Raw genomic sequence first — 21,262 nt, 5'->3', positions numbered from 1 at the left:
TCAGAATGTTAATGCCACTGAATACCAAGGAGCATTTTAGATTCTGTCTTTGTTGGTTGATAGTCCATACCTGGCAGTTGTCTGGCATGAATGTTACTTGCCCACATATCAGCCAAAGCCTGAATGTTTTCATGGTCTTGCTGCATTTGGACATGGGCTGTTTCAGTATCTGAGGAAACATGAATGGTGTTGAACATTGTGCAATCATCAGCAAACATTCCCACTTCTGACCTTATGATGGAGGAAACACCATTGATAAGTAGCTGAAGATGGTTGGGCCTAGCCTAAGGAGTTCCTGCAGAGATGTCATGGGGCTAAGTGCATGGTGCTGAATATTGTCCAATCTTCCAATCCCCACCTTATGGAATAAAAGTCGTTGTTGAAACAGCTGAAGATGATTGGACCTTGGACAGATCCCTGAGGAACTCTTGCTGTGGTGTTTGGCAGCTGAGATTATTGACATCCAACAATTCCAACCATCTTTCTTTGTACTTAGTATGCTTCCCCTTATTTTCATTAACAACTAGATGTTACAGTCAGTCACTTGCTGCCTCAATGTCAAAGGTAGTCACTCTCAACTCGCGTCTTGGCCATGTTTAGAAGAATCCTTTAATGAACTCTGGAGCTGGTCTTTGGAATGATGTACATTGAGTATTGGTGAGCAGGTTCTTGCAGGGTAATTTCCGTTTTACAGCAGATTAGACAAAACCTTCCATCGCTTTGCGATGATTGAGAGAAAATATTATTGAAAATATTGTGAGTGACTTGAGAAACTTGATTTGTTCTCATAGAATTATACAGTACAGAAGAGACCCTTCAGCCTGTTGGGTATGCACTGACTAAACTGCAAGGTTTGTAGCTCAGGCTGAGGTTTAAGGTGTAGGTTTGCTCGCTGAGCTGTAGGTTTGATATCCAGACGTTTCATTACCTGGCGAGGTAACATCATCAGTGGCAACCTCCAAGTGAAGCGAAGCTGTTGTCTCCTGCTTTTTATTTATATCTTTCTCCTGGATGGGGTTCCTGGGGTTTGTGGTGATGTCATTTCCTGTTCGTTTTCTGAGAGGTTGATAGATGGCATCTAGATCTATGTGCTTGTTTATGGCGTTGTGGTTGGAGTGCCAGGCCTCTAGGAATTCTCTGGCATGTCTTTGCTTAGCCTGTCCCAGGATAGATGTGTTGTCCCAGTCGAATTGGTGGTTTCTTTCATCCGGTCAGTGTTTGTCGGTTTTCTGTATACGCAGGTTTGTAGTTCTCCGTTGTCCTTTCTTTCGACTGTGACGTCCAGGAATGTCAGTTTGTTGTCGGTTCCTTCCTCCTTGGTGAACTTTATGCCTGTGAGGGTGTTGTTGATGTTAAATGTCTCTTCTATCTTGTTTCGTTTTGTGATGACAAAGGTGTCATCTACGTAGCGGACCCAGATTTTTGGTTTGATGGTTGGTAGGGCTGTTTGTTCTAGTCTTTGCATTACCGCTTCTGCTATGAATCCTGATAGCGGAGATCCCATCGGTGTGCCGCTGGTTTGTTTGTAGATTATGTTGTTGAAGGTGAAGTGGGTGGTGAGGCACAGGTCCACTAGCTTCATGATGTTTTCGTTGGTAATGTGATTGATGGTGGTTGGGGTGTGTGTGATGGTCTCTTCTAAAAGTGTGGAAAGTGTTTCCTTTGCCAGGTCGATGTTGATGGAGGTGAACAGTGCTGTTATGTCAAATGAGATCATTGTTTCGTCTTCTTCTATTTTGGTGTTTTTGATGATTTTTAGGAATTCCTGGGTGGAGTGGAGTGGATGGAGTGTGTGAAATACCTAGTAGATGAGTCACAGCACTCCATCCACTCCACTCAGGAATTCCTAAAAATCATCAAAAACACCAGCAACCATCCCAACACACACAAACGAAGCTGTATCAGAACACGATTCCAACGAGCCACCACACACTGCAGCACAGACTAACTTCGGAAAACCGAGGAGAACCACCTATACAACGTATTCAAGAAGAACGGATACTCAAAAAATACAGTCCGCAGATTCCTCAAGAATAAACCACGACAAGCAGACCAAACACAGCCAGAAACCTTAACCACCTTACCATACATCAAAGAAGTTTCAGAAATGACAGCTAGATTACTAAGACCTGTAGCCCTCGGAATCCTAGTAGCACACAAACCCACCAACACTCTCAAACAAAAACTAACAAACTTAAAAGACCCAGTACATCCCATAGACAAAACCAACGCCATCTACAAAGTTCCATGCAAGGACTGCCAGAAACACCATGTAGGACAAACAGGAAGAAAGTTAGCCACCAGGATACACGAACACCAGCTAGCCACAAAAAGACACGACCCTCTCTCCCTCGTAGCCCTACACACGGATGAAAAAACCCACCAATTCAACTGGGGCAACACATCTATCCTGGGACAGGCTAAGCAAAAACATGCCAGAGAATTCCTAGAGGCCTGGCACTCCAACCACAACGCCATAAACAAGCACATAGATCTAGATACCATCTATCAACCCCTCAGAAAACGAACAGGAAGTGACATCACCACAAACCCCAGGAACCCCATGCAGGACAAACATATTAATAGAAAGCAGGAGACAACAGCTTCGCTTCACTTGGAGGTTGCCACTGATGATGTTACCTAGCCAGGTAATGAAACGTCTGGACATCAAACCTACAGCTCAGCGAGCAAACCTACACCCTAAACTGACTAAACTACTCTAAGTCTCAAATAGTCCTGTTTTCCAGCAGTTGGCCCCAGTCCTTGAATGTTGTGATATTTCAACTGGCCATCCAAGTCATTTTTAAAGGAAATGAGAGACTTCTAACTGGCGCAATGAGACCAAATTGACGAATGTTGTAGAGGAGCATAAAAAGTACAAAGGGATCTTGTAGCCAGTGTACTCATATGGTTAGTCCAGTTCAGTTTCTAGTCAATTGTAATCCCCACGATATTGATAATGGGGAATTCAGTGCTGGTACTACACTAAATGTCATAGAGCAATGATTAGATTTTTTTCCTGTTAGAGATTGCCATTGCTTGGCACTTGAATGGCACGAATGCTATTTTCCACTGTCAGTCCAAGCCTGAATATAATTCAGGCCTTGCTATATTTGGACATAGACTGTTTCAGTATCTGAAAAGGCATGCGTAGTGTTGAACATTGTGCAATCATCAGCGAACATCCCCATTCTGACCTTATGATGGAGGGAAAGTCATTGATAGGTAGCTGAAGGTGACTAGGCCTAGAACACTGCATGAGGAATTCCAACAGAGGTGTCCTGGCACTAAGTTGACTGACCTCCATCAACCACAACCATCTATCTTTGTGGTAGGCTTGACTAGTGGAGACTATTCTCTGATTCTTGTTGACCATAGCTGCTATGGCTCCTTGATGCTATGCTTGGTCAAATGTAGCCTTGGTATCTAGGACAGTCATCTTACTTGCCCAGGGCTATTTAAGATAGCTCTTCTTAATTGGTTAACTCTGAGAAGTTGCAATTGATGTCTTGCACACATGACTTGGAACTGAACATGATGTTTGGGATCCTAATAGTCTGATCAGTATCTAACCTACACTTTGGGAATTGCTGAACCAGTATTACAAGCAGGTGCGCAAGGCTCTAACTTGACCCTACGTACAGACATATACATTAGGAACTGGAGTAAGCCATTTAGCCCCTTGAACCTGCAACCCCATTTAATAAAGATGATGGATGGTTGAGTGGAAAAGCTTGGGACTACAGGCTTGTCTCAGCAATGCTGTGTACAACTGTACCAAATCAGCCTGATCCCTGTATACCTCAGAGATTTGCAAAGTCTGTCTACTTAAATAATATGTTGGTTTTCTATTCTTCCTGCCAAAGTGGAGAATTCACACTTTCCCACAATAGTGTCATCTGTCAAACTTTTATCCACTTGTTTAATTTATCAATATCCCTTTCTACACACCTTCTCACAACTTACTTTCCTGTCTACCTTCATCAACGGCAAATTCAGCACCGTACATTCGGTCCAAGTTATTGGTTTGAATTGTAGATACATGAGGCCCCAACAGTGAATCCTGTAACATCCTGTGATGTTTTTTAACTTGTAAATGAGCAATTACATCTATTCTGTGTGTAGAAGTTGTGTCCTAATGATCTAAATGGTGGGGGTAGGGTGCGAGGTGATAAGAAGGTGAACAGTGACTGGAATCACCAGAGAAATCTGCTGAGAGGCAGCAGGGGTTCACTTATAGCGTTTGGAATAATTCCAAACCAGGAGGAGTAGGAATGTTATCCCTCACCCTGTCTTCTCTCTCCGTACCCACACCACAAAATGATTGAGAATCCACACCCACCTACCCCCTTCCTTTTGCCTGAGGTCTGACAGAGTTTAACATTTGCCTCAATTCCACCCGCAGCCTTGACATAATTCCTCTTTAGCTTCAGCAAGAGATAGATGTGAGATACTAAAAAGATTCCCAGGCATAAAGTCTTCTGGGCTTAATCTACTTTCCAATACTGGATTCAGCATCTGTTTTAGTCTCCTGAACCTACCCTCACTTGAACCTGGGAGCATCACAGCTGCACTTAGTCTATGTTTTGTTTCCTCAATGTTGCTTTCCGTTGCTACTATGTCCTTTGTCCAAAAGTAAAGTTTACTCTGGAATGTAGATCCTCCACAGATTCTCCCAGCCAACACAAAGAGCAGTTGTTCTATGGACTCACTCAGACGCTACTGGATCTGTGGGATAAACAGTGTGTGAGCTCACTCAAGTGTACTTGATTTGAGTGTGTAAATAGTCTGTACCCGATTTAAGGAGTAAACTGACTGTACTCAGTCTGTAAGATGCACTAACACAGAGTGGATTTCCTCTGCCATATTATTGTACCTTCCCTCCTGTTTCAGAATATTATCTTGTTACATCTCACTGTTTCTTTGGAAACTATAATATACACAGCATAGAGGGGAGGTTCAGTAATGAAACCAAGATCCAAACTTTGAGCTCTTGTATGTAACATTACAAGTGCTGAATTGTTGGTTGTTGTTCTTGAATATTAAATACATCCATTCTTTTAAAAGTATTTTTAGATGCATAAAACAGGGTCTTGTTTTCACTGGGCCATTTCATAGAATTGTAAAATCATAGAATCCCTGCAGTGTGGAAGTGGGTCATTTGACCCATTGAGCCAATACCAACCTGTACTAGCAACTTGGAGTAATAGAGAAATTGAATAAACTATTAGTTGGTTAAACATCTGTTTTTAATGGAGAATTTACTTTGAATTCACTTACATAACACATGGCGATGATAGAAGCAGTTTGTACGCTTATTTGTGCTCATTATATGGTTGGTCAAGTTGGCATTTCTCTTTCTCTGTTTGAAACCTAGCTGCCCCACAGTGGCTGGTATTCCAGGTTGGGAGCTGTGTCATGGACAGGTTTCTGGTGTCCTTGTCCCTGCGTCAAGGATGTAGAGAGGGCAATGGTTATCATATCTGATGTAGTCAAGTGGAAGCTGGCAAAATAACTGAAAGGAAACGAAACTTTCCTGGCTTACCTTGTGTAACTGATCAGTAAGCAAAGTGGCTTTTTAACTCTTGCCCAGGATTGGCACATCAATGATTCTCTAATCTGGCATTGTTATGGAGGAAACAGTGGAAAATAAATATTCCCTCGTTTTGTTGGTTGTGTTTTATTGTAATATATTTGACTCAGTTTTCGCAGTAAAAGTGAGTGTATATATATTGTTGTGAAGCAGAGGTCACCAAAACATCTAGAGAGTCTCGCCTTACCACCTAATCTGTTAAAAGAAGTGTGAAAAGTATTATAATGCACCTTTCATCCCTCCAATCTATTTTAAAATAAAATCCTTTCACTCACCCTGTATTCAACAAGTAACAATTTATTTATCTTACTTCAATAGTGAACAAATTAACCGAACCACGAACAAACTGAACAATTCCCCTCTACCAACTATTCCCTAATAAAACAAATTGCTAATTGTGTGCTAATCCAATAAAATACAAGTTCCACTTATATAATGAAACAATAGAATTTAGTCTCAAAATTATAGCTAGGATATGTCTTCTGGAATATTCCTTGCCCTCTCCGCTGATGTTCTTTCATGGTAGCCTCCTCCTTCGAATTCATGTGTCGAGAATGTTCTCTCTGTGAATTCTGCTGTCCAAAATATTAATTAAGAGTACTGCGGTATCATTAGATGGTGCTTTCTCTGAGTTGTTATCTTTTCAGATAGTAGTTTGCTCTCACCAAATTTCCAAATACCCTCATCTTTTATATCCTTGATGACTTATTGATTTCTTTACAATTGGAATGGTTCGAGGTTGGCAAAACCATCAGATTTAAATTTAATTGGTTTTTGATATCTAAGGGCTTGATTCAAATTAATTGGCTAAATTTGAAACTTGTCTTGATAACAAAACAAAATTGCTGCTTTACATGCTAATTGCATGGCTTTTTGATGCAGATGTTTAAATTCAAATGCTTTGTGTACTGTCAAACTGCTGCCCATAGACACTCACTTTCAAATTGCTAAGCATAAAAAAATCATCTTTGAAAAGGACCACACACTCTTTCCCCCACCCCCAATATCATTTTACAAATATCAAATTCTAACACCCTGTCTTCCCATCCACAAATACTCGACCCAAATTCACAACAACACCGATAGAAAAGAAAAATATTGTAAGGCTCGAGGTAATATGCAGACGAGTTTAGACTAATTGGAAGCTGTTTTGAAGAGCCAGCATCATACAGTGTCCAATGACCATCTCCTGTATTTGGTAGTCTATGGATGGTATTTGGTTGATGTGGGCAGGCTGGTGACTTCCTGCAGATTTTCCTCTCCTTTTGGGACAGAGAGATGGCATAACTGCAAAAACAAAACCTTTCTTCGTGATAGAATTCCTTCAGAAGTGATAAGATGTTTTAACAGAATGGCAATGCAGGTGACATCACTGGGATACTATCTGGTCAGTTGCTAATTCCACATTAATTAAAACTACATGTAGAGACTGAATTAATTGAAACATATATTTGGCAAATACAAGGAGCACCTATGAGGAAATTATGTGTCATTTTCAGTCCACATACAGTTGATGTGACCAGCTCTTGCCAACAGCAGCACTGAACCAGTCAGTTACAGACCAGTCTGTGTGAGCAGATTTTGCATTAGCTACTCTATTATTAAACAAACTGCAACTCACTGGGTGAAGAAGTTGCCTCCTGAAGTTTTAATTTCCTTCATTGGAAAGCTGCTATGTCTTTCTGTGAAAACCCATTAAAAAAGAATTAATGAGCAGTAGCAGAATTTTGATGCAGGGGTGGGAATCACACCTTCTTTGAGAGGAAAGTAATGCAAAAGAGGGAAAGTCCTTTTTTTAAAAATTCATTTTGTGGGAAGTGGGTGTCGTTAGCTGGCCAGCATTTATTGCCCATCCCTAGCTGCCCTTGAGAAGGTGGTGGTGAGCTGTCGCAATGAAACGCTGCGGTCCTCCTGCATGCCATTAGGGAGGGAATTCCAGGATTTTGACCCAGTGACACTGAAGGACAGCAATATATTTCCAAGTCAGTGGCTTGGATGGGAATCATAGAATCCCTACAGTGCCTAAACAGGCCAATTGGCCCAACAAGTCCACACCAACCCTCCAAAAAGTATTCCAGTCAGATCTATTCACCTACCCTATTGCTCTAAATTTCCCCTGACTAATACACCTAGCCTACACATCCCTGAACACTATGGGGCAATTTAGCATGGCCAACTTATGAAACCTGCACATCTTTGGACTGTGGGATGAAACCAGGGCCCCTGGAGAAAACCTACACTGACACAGGGGATGCGTGCAAATTCCACACAGACAGTCACCCGAGGCTGGATTCGAACCCAGGTCCCTGGCGCTGTGAGGCAGCAGTGCTAACCATTGAGCCACCCATATTTGGTATGTTTCAATTAATTCAGTCTCTGCATATATTTTTAGTTAATGCTGCACTCTAAATTTTAAGCAAACTTGTGTTGCAACTGTGGAATTAGCAACTGACCATATAGTATCCCAATGCATCACTGAAGGTAGTGATGTTCTCATGTATCTGCTGTCCTTGTCCTTCTAGATGGAAGTGGTTGTGGGTTTGGAAGGAGCTGTCTGAGGATTAGATGTAATGTAATCTAATCTAATCTGTCTGAGGATCTTTGGTGATGCAGTGCACCTTGTAGAGAGTACGCATTGCTGCTATTGAGGAAGTGACTCGGTATAGTGCCAATCAACTAGGTGAAAACAATGACTGCAGATGATGGAAACCAGATTCTGGATTAGTGGTGCTGGAAGAGCACAGCAGTTCAGGCAGCATCCGAGGAGCAGGAAAATCGACATTTCGGGCAAAAGCCCTTCATCAGGAATACAGGGTGGAGAGATAAGTGAGAAGAGGGTGGGGGTGGGGAGAAAGTAGCATAGAGTACAATAGGTGAGTGGGGGAGGGGATGAAGGTGGTAGGTCAGGGGGGAGGGTGGAGTGGATAGGTTGAAAAGAAGATAGGCAGGTAGGACAAGTCATGGGGACAGTGCTAAGCTGGAAGTTTGGAACTAGGGTGAGATGGGGGAAGGGGAAATGAGGAAACTGTTGAAGTGCACATTGATGCCCTGGGGTTAAAGTGTTCCGAGGCGGAAGATGAGGTGTTCTTCCTCCAGGCATCTGGTGGTGAGGGAGCGGCGGTGAAGGAGGCCCAGGACCTCCATGTCCTCGGCAGAGTGGGAGGGGGAGTTGAAATGTTGGGCGACAGGGCGGTGTGGTTGATTGGTGTGGGTGTCCCGGAGATGTTCCTTAAAGCGCTCTGCTAGGAGGCGTCCAGTCTCCCCAATGTAGAGGAGACCGCATCGGGAGCAACGGATACAATAAATGATATTGGTGGATGTGCAGGTAAAACTTTGATGGATGTGGAAGGCTCCTTTAGGGCCTTGAATGGAGGTGAGGGAGGAGGTGTGGGTGCAGGTTTTGCAATTCCTGCAGTGGCAGGGGAAGGTGCCAGGATGGTAGGGGGGCGTGGACCTGACCAGGTAGTCATGGAGGGAATGATATTTGCGGAAGGTGGAAATGGGTGGGAAGGGAAATATATCCCTGGTGGTGGGGTCTGTTTGGAGGTGGCGGAAATGTCGGCGGGTGATTTGGTTTATGTGAAGGTTGGTAGGGTGGAAGGTGAGCACCAGGGACGTTCTGTCCTTGGTACGGTTGGAGGGGTGGGGTCTGAGGGCGGAGGTGCAGCATGTGGGCGAGATGTGTTGGAGGGCATCTTTCACCATGTGGTGCCAATCAAGTAGACAGCTTTGTTCTGGATGGTGTCAAGCTTGTTGAGTGTTGTTGGAGCTGCACCCATCCAGGCAAATGGGGAGTATTCCATCACATTCCTGACTTGTAGTTTATAGATGGCGGACAGGCTTTAGGAGTCAAGGGGTGAGTTATTCGCCACAGTATTCCTTGCCTCTGACCTTCTCATAGCCACTATGTTTATGTGGTGAGTCCAGTTCAGATTCTGGTCCATGATAATCCTCAGGATGTTGCTATTGCGGGACTCAGTGATGGTAATGCCATTGAATGTCAAGTGGTGGTGGTTAGATAACTGAACCAATGTCCTGTACAGCCGCAACATGATCTCCCAACTCCTAAACTTAATATTGTCCAATAAAGGATTGCATATGAAATGCCTTCTTCACTTGCCTATCTACTTTCAAGGAACTGTGAGCCTGCACTCCAATGTCTCTTGTTTAACTGTCCACCACCATTCACGTGTGAATGTTGCAGGACTGAAGATCTTTGATCTGATCTGTTGGTTGTGGAATAACTCAGCTCTGTATCTTACTTCCTGCTTATGCTGCTTGGTGTGCAAGTAAGCTTGTTTGGTGGCTTCACCAGGTTGGCCCCTTATCTTCAGGTCTGCCTAGTGCTGCTCCTGGCATGATATTCTGCATTCTCAATTGAACTAGGGTTGATCCCCTGGCTTGATGATAATGGTTGAGAAGGAGATATGCTGGGCCATGAGGTTTCGGATTGTGCTGGAGTACAATTCTGCTGCTGTTAATGGTCCACATCATGATGCTCGGTCTGTTCGAGGTCTGTTCCATTTAGTACGGTGATAGTGCCACCCAACACGATGGAGGTTATCCTCAATGTGACAGACTACATGGTGTTCATGGACAGATGCATGTGCAGCTGACAGATTGATAAGGACCAGGTCAAGTATGTTGTTCCCTCACCACTTGCCACTGATCCAGTCTAACAGCTATGTCATGATTTGGAGATGCTGTTGTTGGACTGGGGTGTACAAAGTTAAAAATCACACAACACCAGGTTATAGTCCAACAGGTTTATTTGGAAGCACTAGCTTTTGGAGCACCGCTCCTTCATCAGGTGGTTGTGGAAGGCAGCGCTCTGAAAGCTAGTGCTTCCAATTAAATCTGTTGGACTATAACCTGGCGTTGTGTGATTTTTAACAGCTATGTCCTTTAGGACCTGACCAGTTTAATCATTAGTACTGCTACCAAGCTACTCTTGATGGCACACTTTGAAATCCCCCACGCAGAGTATGTTTTGTGCTGTTGCCATCCTCAGTGCTTTCTCCCAAGTGTTGTTCAACATACCAATTCATCAAGTGAAGGAGGATGGTATGTGATAATCAGCAGGTTTCCTTGCCCATATTTAACCTGATGTCACAAGACTTCATGAGGTCTGGAGTCAATGGTGAAGACTCCCAGAGCAACTCCCTCCCGACTGTACACCTCTGTGCCATCACCTCTGCTGGGTCTGCCCTGACTTTGGGACAAAACATATCCGAGCATGGTGGTGGTGGTATCTGGGACATTGTCCACAAGATATGATTCTGAGAGTATGACTGTGCTTGACTAGTCAAGTTGGTGCTTGACTAGTCTGAGACAGCGCTCCCAATTTTGGCACTAGCTGCCAGATGTTCGTAAGGAGGACTCTGCAGGGTTAACAGGGCTGTTTCTGCCATTTTCTTTACCAGTGCCTAGGTCAATGCCAGGTGATCTTTCTGGTTTCATTTCTTTGAGACTTAGTGAACCAGTTGGATTTTTCCAACAATCGACAATAATTTCATGGTCATCAATAGATTCTTAATTCCAGAGTTTATTTTTATTGAATTCAAATTCTGCCATCTGACATATTCAAACCCAGGTCCCCAGATCATTAGCTGATATTCTGAATTAATGGTCTAACAATAATACCACTAGGCCATCATTTCCCCTGATTGTTTTAGTTTAACTCTCGGTTCTCCATCTGATTTAATAAACTGAAATTTCTGTAGTGTTTTTCCTGACCTCAGAATGCTCAGAGATGCTGTACAACAATCCAATATTTAAAATATATATATTTTTATTGAAAAATAGATTTTTAAAATATTACAACAAATGCAAAACAATAAATTCAAAACAACACAAAGAAAAAATGCCAAACAAAATGTACAGACCCAAACTGCCCTCATGTACAAATGTATAAATATACATATAAAATACTCCTACTAATCACTTAACTAAATAAATAAAAACCAACAACAAACTAATGAATAATAATTTCCTAGGCCAAACAAAACACTCACTCTGGAATATCGAGAGCATTAGTTTTCACATATTCATACATTTGCAGTTCCCCTGTCTGGATTTTGGACTTGTAAAACACAATCGTTACAGCTATATGAAAGCCCTTATTAATGTGGCAGACAAATCTGTGTCCAGGTATTCCAAAAAGGGCTGCCATGTTTTATAGAAATTTTCAGTTTTGTGGTGTACCATACTTGTGAGAAAATCCAAGGGGATATGCTCCATAACAATCTTCCGCCAACCCGACAAGCCTGGGGGCTTTTTGGATACCCAAACAATCCAATATTTTAGAACAGAAATCTGCGCTTTCACATTAGAAATACAGAATTTATGCAGAACAAGTTTACACTCACAACAAAGCTAAAAATATTGACCAGGATATCAGGCAGATTCCCAACTGCTCTACTGAGTGGTGCCATTGGATCTTTTTGCCTTCCCACGAGGGCAGAAGAGGACCTCCATTTAGTTTCACAATTGAAACCTGATATCTCTGACAGAACAACAGTCTGTCAAAACTGTATTGGAGTATCAACCTGAATTAGATACTCAAGCCTGTGCAATGAGACAAGAACCTGAAACCTTTGATTCAGAGACAAGAGAGTTGGTTCTCCTGAGCCAGGCTGATATCTCGATGGCAGACACTAAACAACAACAAGATTAAATGTTAAACAGCAACCTCACCCAGTGTGAGGTATACAGTGAAAGTTGAGACCAGGTACCTATAGCTTCCAGCTGACCAAGAGCCTGACGAAGAGTAGGTCTGTGCTGAACCTCAGCTGTCCAGAACATGAAGATTGAGTGGTTTCTGGGATGACAGTCAAGCAGTTAGGTCAGTTTTACTCCCAAATAGCAAGTTGAAAACCCTGCCTGCAATTGCCCTCCCTCATGAAGTTATATAAACTAATCCAGTGAGTGAGATGTGGTTGAGGAAAATGATGTAATTGGAAGCTCACCTGTTTTAGCAAAGTCTTGGTGCAGGAAATGGAACTGTCCCCCATGAGGGATTCCTATTATGCCAGAATTATTAGTTTGAAATAATTTATTGGCCCTTCCATTGAGGATCCCAAAAATGATTTCCTCTTTAATTTATTGTGAGTACTAGGGATGTTTGCTCCAATTCCCATAGTCCGAGTTGACCAAACTTCATCCTGTGACTCTGTTTTCCACAGTGAAGGGTGAATGTACAGTGAAAGTGAAGAAAATGTTGGATTCTGCTTTTTATTTAGTAGAAATATTGTAGGTTATGAAAGCAGGTAGATAAATATGACTCTATGATGCATCATGAGGATTACCTGTGACCAAAAACTGCAAATTCAGTCATTATTATTTTATATGCAGGTATCAGTTTGTCATTTGAGGATGGGAAGTTCAGTTGTTTATTGATCATGTTGTTTCTGTTGACAGATATATATGAAATATGATGGCCCTATTATCTAACCACAATTTTCTTTTTATTTTAGCATTTAATGTGTGCTGGACTATGGTGCCTGGTAGAAGGAGACAAACCATGCAAAACAAAATTGGATCCTCCTTTGGATGGTACAGAATGTGGTGTTGATAAAGTAAGTTCAAGATCTGGGGATATCCAGTATCTTCACACTTCAGTAGTTGTACTGTTTCTATGGTGCAGCCACAGAGTCATTTAAAGGTGAATGAAATCCTGCTGTGTCCTTTCACGAAGACATCTATGCTGGATTATAGCATGCTAACTTTAAATGTTTTCTTCCCATCAGCTTTCTTCAAGTTGACTATTGCTTCAAATGATTACGCTTGGAGCCCTCTTCCTTTCTTTGATTTTACACGTGTTAGGAGGGCTGTTGAGTTGACCTCCTGCCCATTCCCCAGTTGATGCCATTAAGTGAAGATTTAATGCCTGGCCTCTATGTGCATCCCAGCAGATTTAATGTTGGTCAGTTAAGGGGAGGGGGAGTGGTGCTCATATTCAATCCTTATTGTCAATTTAAGGCCTTTTCCCCACAGTTTTATCTCTCCTTCCTGCTCTCCCTGGCCTGGCCCCTGTGAGATTAGATTAGATTCCCTACAGTGTGGGAACAGGCCCTTCGGCCCAACCAGTCCACACCAACCCTCCGAAGAGCAACCCACCCAGACCCATTCCCCTACATTTCCCTCTGACTAATGCACCTAACACTACGGGCATTTTAGAATGGCCAATTCACCTCACCTGCACATCTTTGGTCTGTTAGAGGAAACCCCGGAGCATCCGGAGGAAACCCACATAAACACGGGGAGAATGTGCAAACTCCACACAGACAGTTGCCCGAGGAGGGAATTGAATCCGCATTCCTGGCGCTGTGAGGCAGCAGTGCTAACCACTGTGCCACCATGCCACCCCCATCCTTGCCTTATCTATATTCCAGGTTTATTGTTGGACACTACCTACTCTACCTTGCTTTACCTCCAGCATGAGCTGGTGCTGCTGGTGTGCAGAGCTGCTGGCCTGTGTTTGATCATCATCTTCAAGAAATTAGCCTTTTTTCAAGAGACAATGGAAGTGTAGCTTGAAACAGGTTTGTCACCCAAAAGGCTGAGCCAGATAAGCGTAGACCCAATGTTTACACTGGGAAGAGTCTGGGAAGATCATCTGTGGCATTTAATCAAGCCCCACCCCTGATACTCTTCTTGCTGAGGTTGTACATCAGCCTGAGCCTTCACCTTCAACCTTGAGCTTTGATTAAAGCCTCCATCTTCATCACTGGCTCCTACTATTCTACCACCATCATTTTTTTTTCCCCCCATTTGCTACAGGCTCCTTGTCATAAAGTCACAGAGATGTGCAGCAAGGAAATTGACCCTGCGTCCAACTCATCCATGCTGACCAGATATCCAAAGTAAATCTAGTCCCATTTCCCGAGATTTGGCCCATATCCCTACAAACCCATTATGTTCGTATACCTATCCAGATGCCCCTTAAATGCAGTAACTGTACCAGCCTCCACTACCTCTGGCAGCTTATTTCAGACACGCATTACCCTCTACATGAAAATGTTGCCCCATTGGTCCCTTTTAAATTTTCCCTCTCACCTTAAACCTATGCTGTCTAGTTTTGGGTTCCCCTGCCACAGGAAAAAGCTACTGTCTGTTTACCCTATCCGTGCCCCTCATGATATTCCAAACCTCTATAAGGTCATATCTCAGCCTCCAAAACTCCAGGGAAAACAGCCCCAGGTTATACAGCCTCTCCCTATAGCCCAAACCCTCCAACCTTTACATACTTGTAAATCCTTTCTGAACTCTTTCAAGTTTCACAACATCCTTCCTATAGCAGGGAGACCAGAGTTGAACGCAGTATTCCAAAAGTGGCTTAACCAATATCCTGTACAGACACAACATGACCTCCCAACTCTTATACTTAATGCACTGACCAATAAAGTCAAGCATACTATCTTATCAACCTGTGACTCCACTTTCAAGAAACTATGAACCTGCACTCCAAGGTGCAGCAACACTCCCCTGAACCCTCCCATTAAGTGTACAAGTCCTATTCTGATTTGCCTTTCCAAAATGCAGCACCTCACCTTTATCTAAATTAAACTCCATCTGCCACTCCTCGGCCCAATGGCCCATCTGATCAAAATCCCATTGTACTCTGTTCACTGCACCCCCAATTTTGATGTCATCTGCAATCTTATTAATGAAACCTCCTATGTTCACATCTAAATGATTTATATCAATAATGAAAAGCAGTAGATCCAGCATCGATCCTTGTAGCACACCACTGGTCACAGGCCTCTCGTCTGAAAATCAACCCTCCACTAGCATTCTCTGTCTTCTTCTTTTGAGGCAGCTCTGTATCCAAATGGCTTGTTCTCTCGGTATTCTATGTGTTCTAACCTTGCTACCCAGTCTACTCTGAGGAATCTTGTTGAATGCTTTACTGAAATCCAAATAGGCCAAATAGATATTCTGCCCTCATTAATCCTCTTTGTTACTTCTTCAAAAAACTCACTCAAGTTAGTGAGACACAACTTCCCACAGACAAAGCCATGTTGACTATCCCTGATCAGTCCTTGCCTTTCCAAATACATGTAAATTCTGTCCCTCAGGATTCCCTCTAACATCTTGCCCACCACCAATGTCAGGCTCACCAGTTTAAAGTTCCCTGGCTTTTCCTTACCACCATTTTTAAATAGTGGCACAACATTAACCAACCTCCAGTCTTCCGGCACCTCACCTGTGGCTATCAATCATACAAATACATCAGCACGAGGCCCAGCAATCACCTCCCTCACTTCCCACAGACCTCTGGGTATACCTGTTCTAGTCCTGGCAAACTTTCCACCTTTTTATTTTATAAGATGTCCAACACCACCTCCTCTGTAAAATGGATGTCACTATTTATTTCCCCACATTCTATATCTTCCATATCCTTCTCCACAGTAAACACTGATGCAAAATACTCATTTACTATCTCCCCCGTCTCCTGTGGTTCCACATATAAGCAGCCTTGCTGATCTTTAAGGGGAGAAAGTGAGGGCTGCAGATGCTGAAGATCAGAGCTGAAAATGTGTTGCTGGAAAAGCTGATCTTTAAGGGGCCCTATTCTCTCTCCAGTAACCTTTTTGACCTTAATGTATTTGTAGAATCCTTTTGGATTCTCGTTGACCCTATTTGCCAAAGCTACCTCATGTCCCCTTTTTGCCCTCTTGATTTCTAAATTAAGTATACTCCTACTGCCTTTATACTCTTCTAAGGATTCACTCGATCTCTGCTGTCTATACCTGACAATGCTTCCTTCTTCTTTTTTGATCAAAACGTTAATTTCTCTATTCATCCAGCCTTTACCTACCAGCCCTTCCTTTCACCCTAACAGGAACATACTGCCTCTGGACTTCCATTAGCTCATTTTTGAAGGCTTCCCATTTTCCAGCCATCCCTTTACCTGTGAACATCAGCACCCAATCAACATTTGAAAGTTCTTGCCTCTCACAGAATCATAAAAAATAATTAAACATTTCAAAATATGCTCCTGCCTAACAGAAATGCAAGAGGATGATGACTAAACTAATAGCTCTATAGTTTGACCCAATGTCAGGCCCCAGCATATACTTTTTCAGGAATTGGAATTCCTTTCCAGCTGGTTCTCTTTCATGAGTGGTGCGGGAATGCTTAACACACCTCGAGCTTTTGTTCGGGGTGTTGATTGCTGAACGTACCCAGAATGTGCTGGACACTGCGCTTGTTTGCTGTCGTGGGCTTGTGCCTAAGTTTCCACACAAAGTGATCAACATAAATCCAAATGTAAAAATGTTCAATTAATAAGCAACAATTTGTAATCAATCAGTGTCTGCAATGTCATAGAGAGGAGTGGGATTGCCAATAAATGAACTGTCTCCCAACTTCTTAAAATAAGTGGTGATTTCTACTAGAGCAGCCCCAAAGCAAATCAATTAGATCTTTAATGTTCCAATGTATTAATTACTTTAATTGATTGCTGGATTGATTTGACCATAGAGTGTATCCAACAATGTGATGTGTGATGAATATTTCCCATCCCCCACAAGCAGTAGCAAGCACCAACCTTTCAAACTTGGGGAGGTGGCCAGATCTGTGTGCAGGCATTCCTTAAGGTGAAGGGACTGATGAACTGTTGTAAAACATCAAGGTACATAAGTACCATGATATTATGAAGCAGTTCATCAGTCCCTTCACCTTAAATGTAAAATGGTTATGGGTGCAACGACATTGTTAATAGTTTCCTTTGTTAAAATATGACTGAATCATTGAGTTTGAACCACAAAAGAAGGAGAGAGAATTTCAGAAAGTGACAAAGGATCATAAGTGCATTAGAAAGATGCCAAGAGAAGGAAAAGGGTGATGGAAAGAGTTGAAGATAATGGAAGAGGAAGAAAACTAAAAGAGATCATTACAACAACAATAAGCACTAACATTTTAATATCAGAACCACTACACCTCACTGCTATACTTGACATACCTAACGTTTCTCAGTAGCTTTCACAATGGCTGCAGCACCTTAAATCAGCGAATTATAGGCACTTAATAAAAAGCAGAGACATTTTCCACACTGACCCTCTCTGCTCCTATGCTCATGGATTCCTGGATTTGTCTACGGTGCTTCAGCTTGGAAAGTTGTTGGCCAGGAACTTTACTATAAAAAAAACTCTAAAAGTGTCCCTTTTTAAAGTCCATTCAAGATTTCTGATCCTGACTGGCAAATCTCGACCTTTGTGATCCCTTTGACCCTGAAATGAGTTTCTAGCCTCATCACCTCTTCATTTCCAAAGCTGTCTGTTTCTACCTCTGTGACATTTGTTCATTTTTACTCCTGCCCCTTACTGTATCACAGAGCAGGTGCAGAAGACTTTAAAAAAGGAAGGGGCAGTGGCAGTGGAACACCAAAAACTGTGGCTCATTCTTGAATCAATGGAATGGAAAAGTGGAATTAGGAATCTGCAGAGTGTTTGAGCAATTCTGTAATCTTGAGATCTTGGGATAACTCCTCAATGCCACCTGCTGGTCCATGTAAGAATAACAAGGTAATGGAGATAAATGTGTGCCGGGGAGATGGTTCATGAGGGAAGAGTTCAGGCTCTGAGAACAGTTGGCTCAGTCTAAACCCATGGGTGTCTGATTGACACCAAGACCATCTTCCTTAAATAAATAGTAACAATGAGTAGCAGTGAGCTAGAAACATACATTGAGAGTACCGTGTTGAGCATATGGTATAAAAGTAGTAACAGAGACAGTACCCATAATAGGTTGACCCTGGGGGTATTACTTTCAAGAAAGTTAGTACAAAAATCTTATTTATGTAAAATGCCATCACAGCTTGACAACACAGGATTCTGTTGTTAGTAAACTTAATTTTTTTCGTATTCTCTTTATAAAAGTATAATTTCAATGTCACATTCAGAGTACTCCACCTTTAACTCCAGTTGGAATATGTCTGCTTGGGGATGTGCTGTCTGGGTTGTAAATTTTCATGCCAGTGGGCACAGAACAAAGAACAGTATAGCACAGTACAGGCCCTTCGGCTCTCGATGTTGTGCCAATTCTAGTCTAAATCAATCTACATACCATTCATTTTACTATCATACATGTGCCTTTCCAAGAGTCGCTTAAATGTCCCTAATGTTTCTGCCTTTACTACCGCTGTTGGCCATGCATTCCACACACCCACCCTAAACCTCCCTCCTTAAAATTATGCCCCCTCATGATAACTATTTCTGCCATGGGAGAGGGTCTCTGGCTATCCACTCTATCTATGCCTCTCATCATCTTGTAACCTCCATCAAGTCACCTCTCATCCTTCTCTCCAGGGAGAAAAGCCCTAGCTCCCTCGATCTATCTTCATGAGACATGCCCTCAAGTCCAGGCAGCATCCTGGTAAATCTCCTCTGCACCCTCTCTAAAGCTTCCATATCCTTCCTATACTAAGGCAATTAGATCTGAACACAGTATTCCAAGTATGGTCTTACCAGGGCTTTGTAGAGCTGCAGCATAACCTCACGACTCTTAAACTCTTAAACTGCTAATGAAAGCCAACACACCATATGCTTTCTTAACAACCCTGTCAACTTGGGTGGCAACTTTGAGGGATCTATGGACGTGGACCTCGATTCCTCTGTTCCTCCTCACTGTCAAGAAATCCTGTCTTTAACCCTGTAATCTGCATTCAAATTTGACCTTCCAAAGTTTGACTTCACACTTCTCCAGGTTGAACCCTATCTGCCACTTGTCAGCCCAGCTCTGCATCTGTCAGTGCCCCATTCCAACCTAAAATAGCTCTCCACACAATCCACAACTCAACCAACCTTCGTGTCATCAGCAAACTTACTAACCGCCCTTCCACTTCCTCATCCAAGTCATTTATGAAAATCACAAAGTGTAGAGGTCCCAGAACAGTTCCCTGCGGAACATCACTGGTCACCGAGCTCCAGACTGAATATTTTCCTTCTAGAAGTATTCTGTATTCAGACAGCCACATTTCCCTGTATCCCATGCCTCCTTACTTTCTGAATAAGCCTACCATGAGGAACCTTATCAAACACCTTGCTAAAATCCATGTACAATATATACACTGCTCTCCCCTCATCAATGTTCTTGTCATATCCTCAAAGAAATCAATAAAGCTTGTGAGGCATGACCTCCCAAACTGACTATCTCTAATCAAACTATGGTTTTCCAAATAATCATAAATCTTGTCTCTCGGAATCCTCTCCAATAATTTGCCCACCACCAACGTCAGACTGACTGGTCTGTAATTTCCAGGGTTATCCCTATTCCCTTTCTTGATCAAGGGAATAACATCTGCCACCCTCCAATCATCTGATGCTATTTCAATGGACAGTGAGAACACATAAATCATCACCAAAGGTGCAGCAATCTCGTCCCTCGCCTCCTGCATTAACCTTGTCTGGCCCAGGGGACTTATCTATCCTCATGTTTTTCAAAATTTCCAGCACATCCTCCTTCTTAACATTAACCTGTTTGAGCATATCTGCCTGTTTGATGCTGTCCTCACAAATGACAAGGTCCCTTTCACTAGTGAATACTGAAGCAAAATATTTATTAAGGAACTTCCCAATCTCTTCCGACTCCAGGCACAAGTTCCCATCACTATCCCTGATTAGCCCTACCCTCTCTCTGGTCATCCTCTTGTTCCTCACGTAAGCGTAGAACCCCTTGAGGTGAATCTACTACCGTTGCAGGCAAAGCATTCCATACCCTTACTACTCTCTGAGTAAAGAAACTACCTCTCTGACATCTGTCTGATATCTATCACTCCTCAATTTAAACCTATGCCCCCTCGTGCTCACCATCACCAATCTTGGAAAAAGGCTCTCCCTGTCCACCCTATCTAACCCTCTGATTATCTTATATGTCTCTATTAAGTCACCTCTCAACCTTCTTCTCTCCAATGAAAACAGCCTCAAGTCCCTCAGCCTTTCCTCGTAAGACCTTCCTTCCATACCAGGCAACATCCTCGTAAGTCTTCTCTGCACCCTTTCCAAAGCTTCCACATCCTTCTTATAATGCGGTGACCAGAACTGCACACAATACTCCAAGTGCGGCCACACCAGAGTTTTGTACAGCTGTAGCATAATCTCATAGTTCCGGAACTAGATCACTATTAATAAAAGCTAAAACACTGCATGCCTTCTTAACAATCCTGTCAACCTGGGTGGCAACTTTCAAGGATCTGTGGACCTGGTCCCCGAGATCTCTCTGCTCATCTACACTACCAAGAATCTTACCATTAGCCCAGTACTTTGCATTGTGGTTATTCCGACCAAAGTGAATCACCTCACACTTGTCCGCATTAAACTCCATTTGCCACCTCTCGGCCCAGCTCTGCAGCTTATCTATGTCTCTCTGTAACCTACAACATCCTTCGTCACTATCCACTACTCCACCGACCTTAGTGTCGTCTGCAAATTTACTAACCTACCCTTCTACGCCCTCCTCCAAAATGAAAGTAAATAAAATATTGCATTTTATTGCAAGGGAGATGGAGTATAAAATTAAAGAGTTCTTGTTACAGCTGTGTACACCATTTATTACACCATACCTATGATACTGCAGAGAGTTTTCTCTCTTTATTTAATAAGGGATATTTTTGCACAGCATGCCTTTCAGACAAGTTTCACTACATCTATTCTGGAATACAGAGGT

At 42.6% G+C, this 21,262-nt stretch overlaps 1 protein-coding gene across 1 annotated transcript in view; it reads left to right on the top strand.

The window, feature by feature from the left end:
* Positions 1–21,262, top strand: part of adamts17 (ADAM metallopeptidase with thrombospondin type 1 motif, 17) — a 686,029-nt gene that overhangs the window by 372,715 nt on the left and 292,052 nt on the right. The window contains exon 11 of the mRNA XM_043677648.2: positions 13,069–13,170. Within this exon, the coding sequence (XP_043533583.2) occupies positions 13,069–13,170 (102 nt within the window). The remainder of the gene's footprint in view (positions 1–13,068; positions 13,171–21,262) is intronic.

This window comes from Chiloscyllium plagiosum, unplaced genomic scaffold (genome assembly GCF_037043375.1).
Source record: "Chiloscyllium plagiosum isolate Xiang-an unplaced genomic scaffold, Cpla_swu_hap1 HiC_scaffold_39, whole genome shotgun sequence".
Lineage (NCBI taxonomy): Eukaryota > Metazoa > Chordata > Chondrichthyes > Orectolobiformes > Hemiscylliidae > Chiloscyllium > Chiloscyllium plagiosum.
Note: the sequence above shows the minus strand (reverse complement) of the source record. Positions and strands in the feature narration are given on the sequence as shown.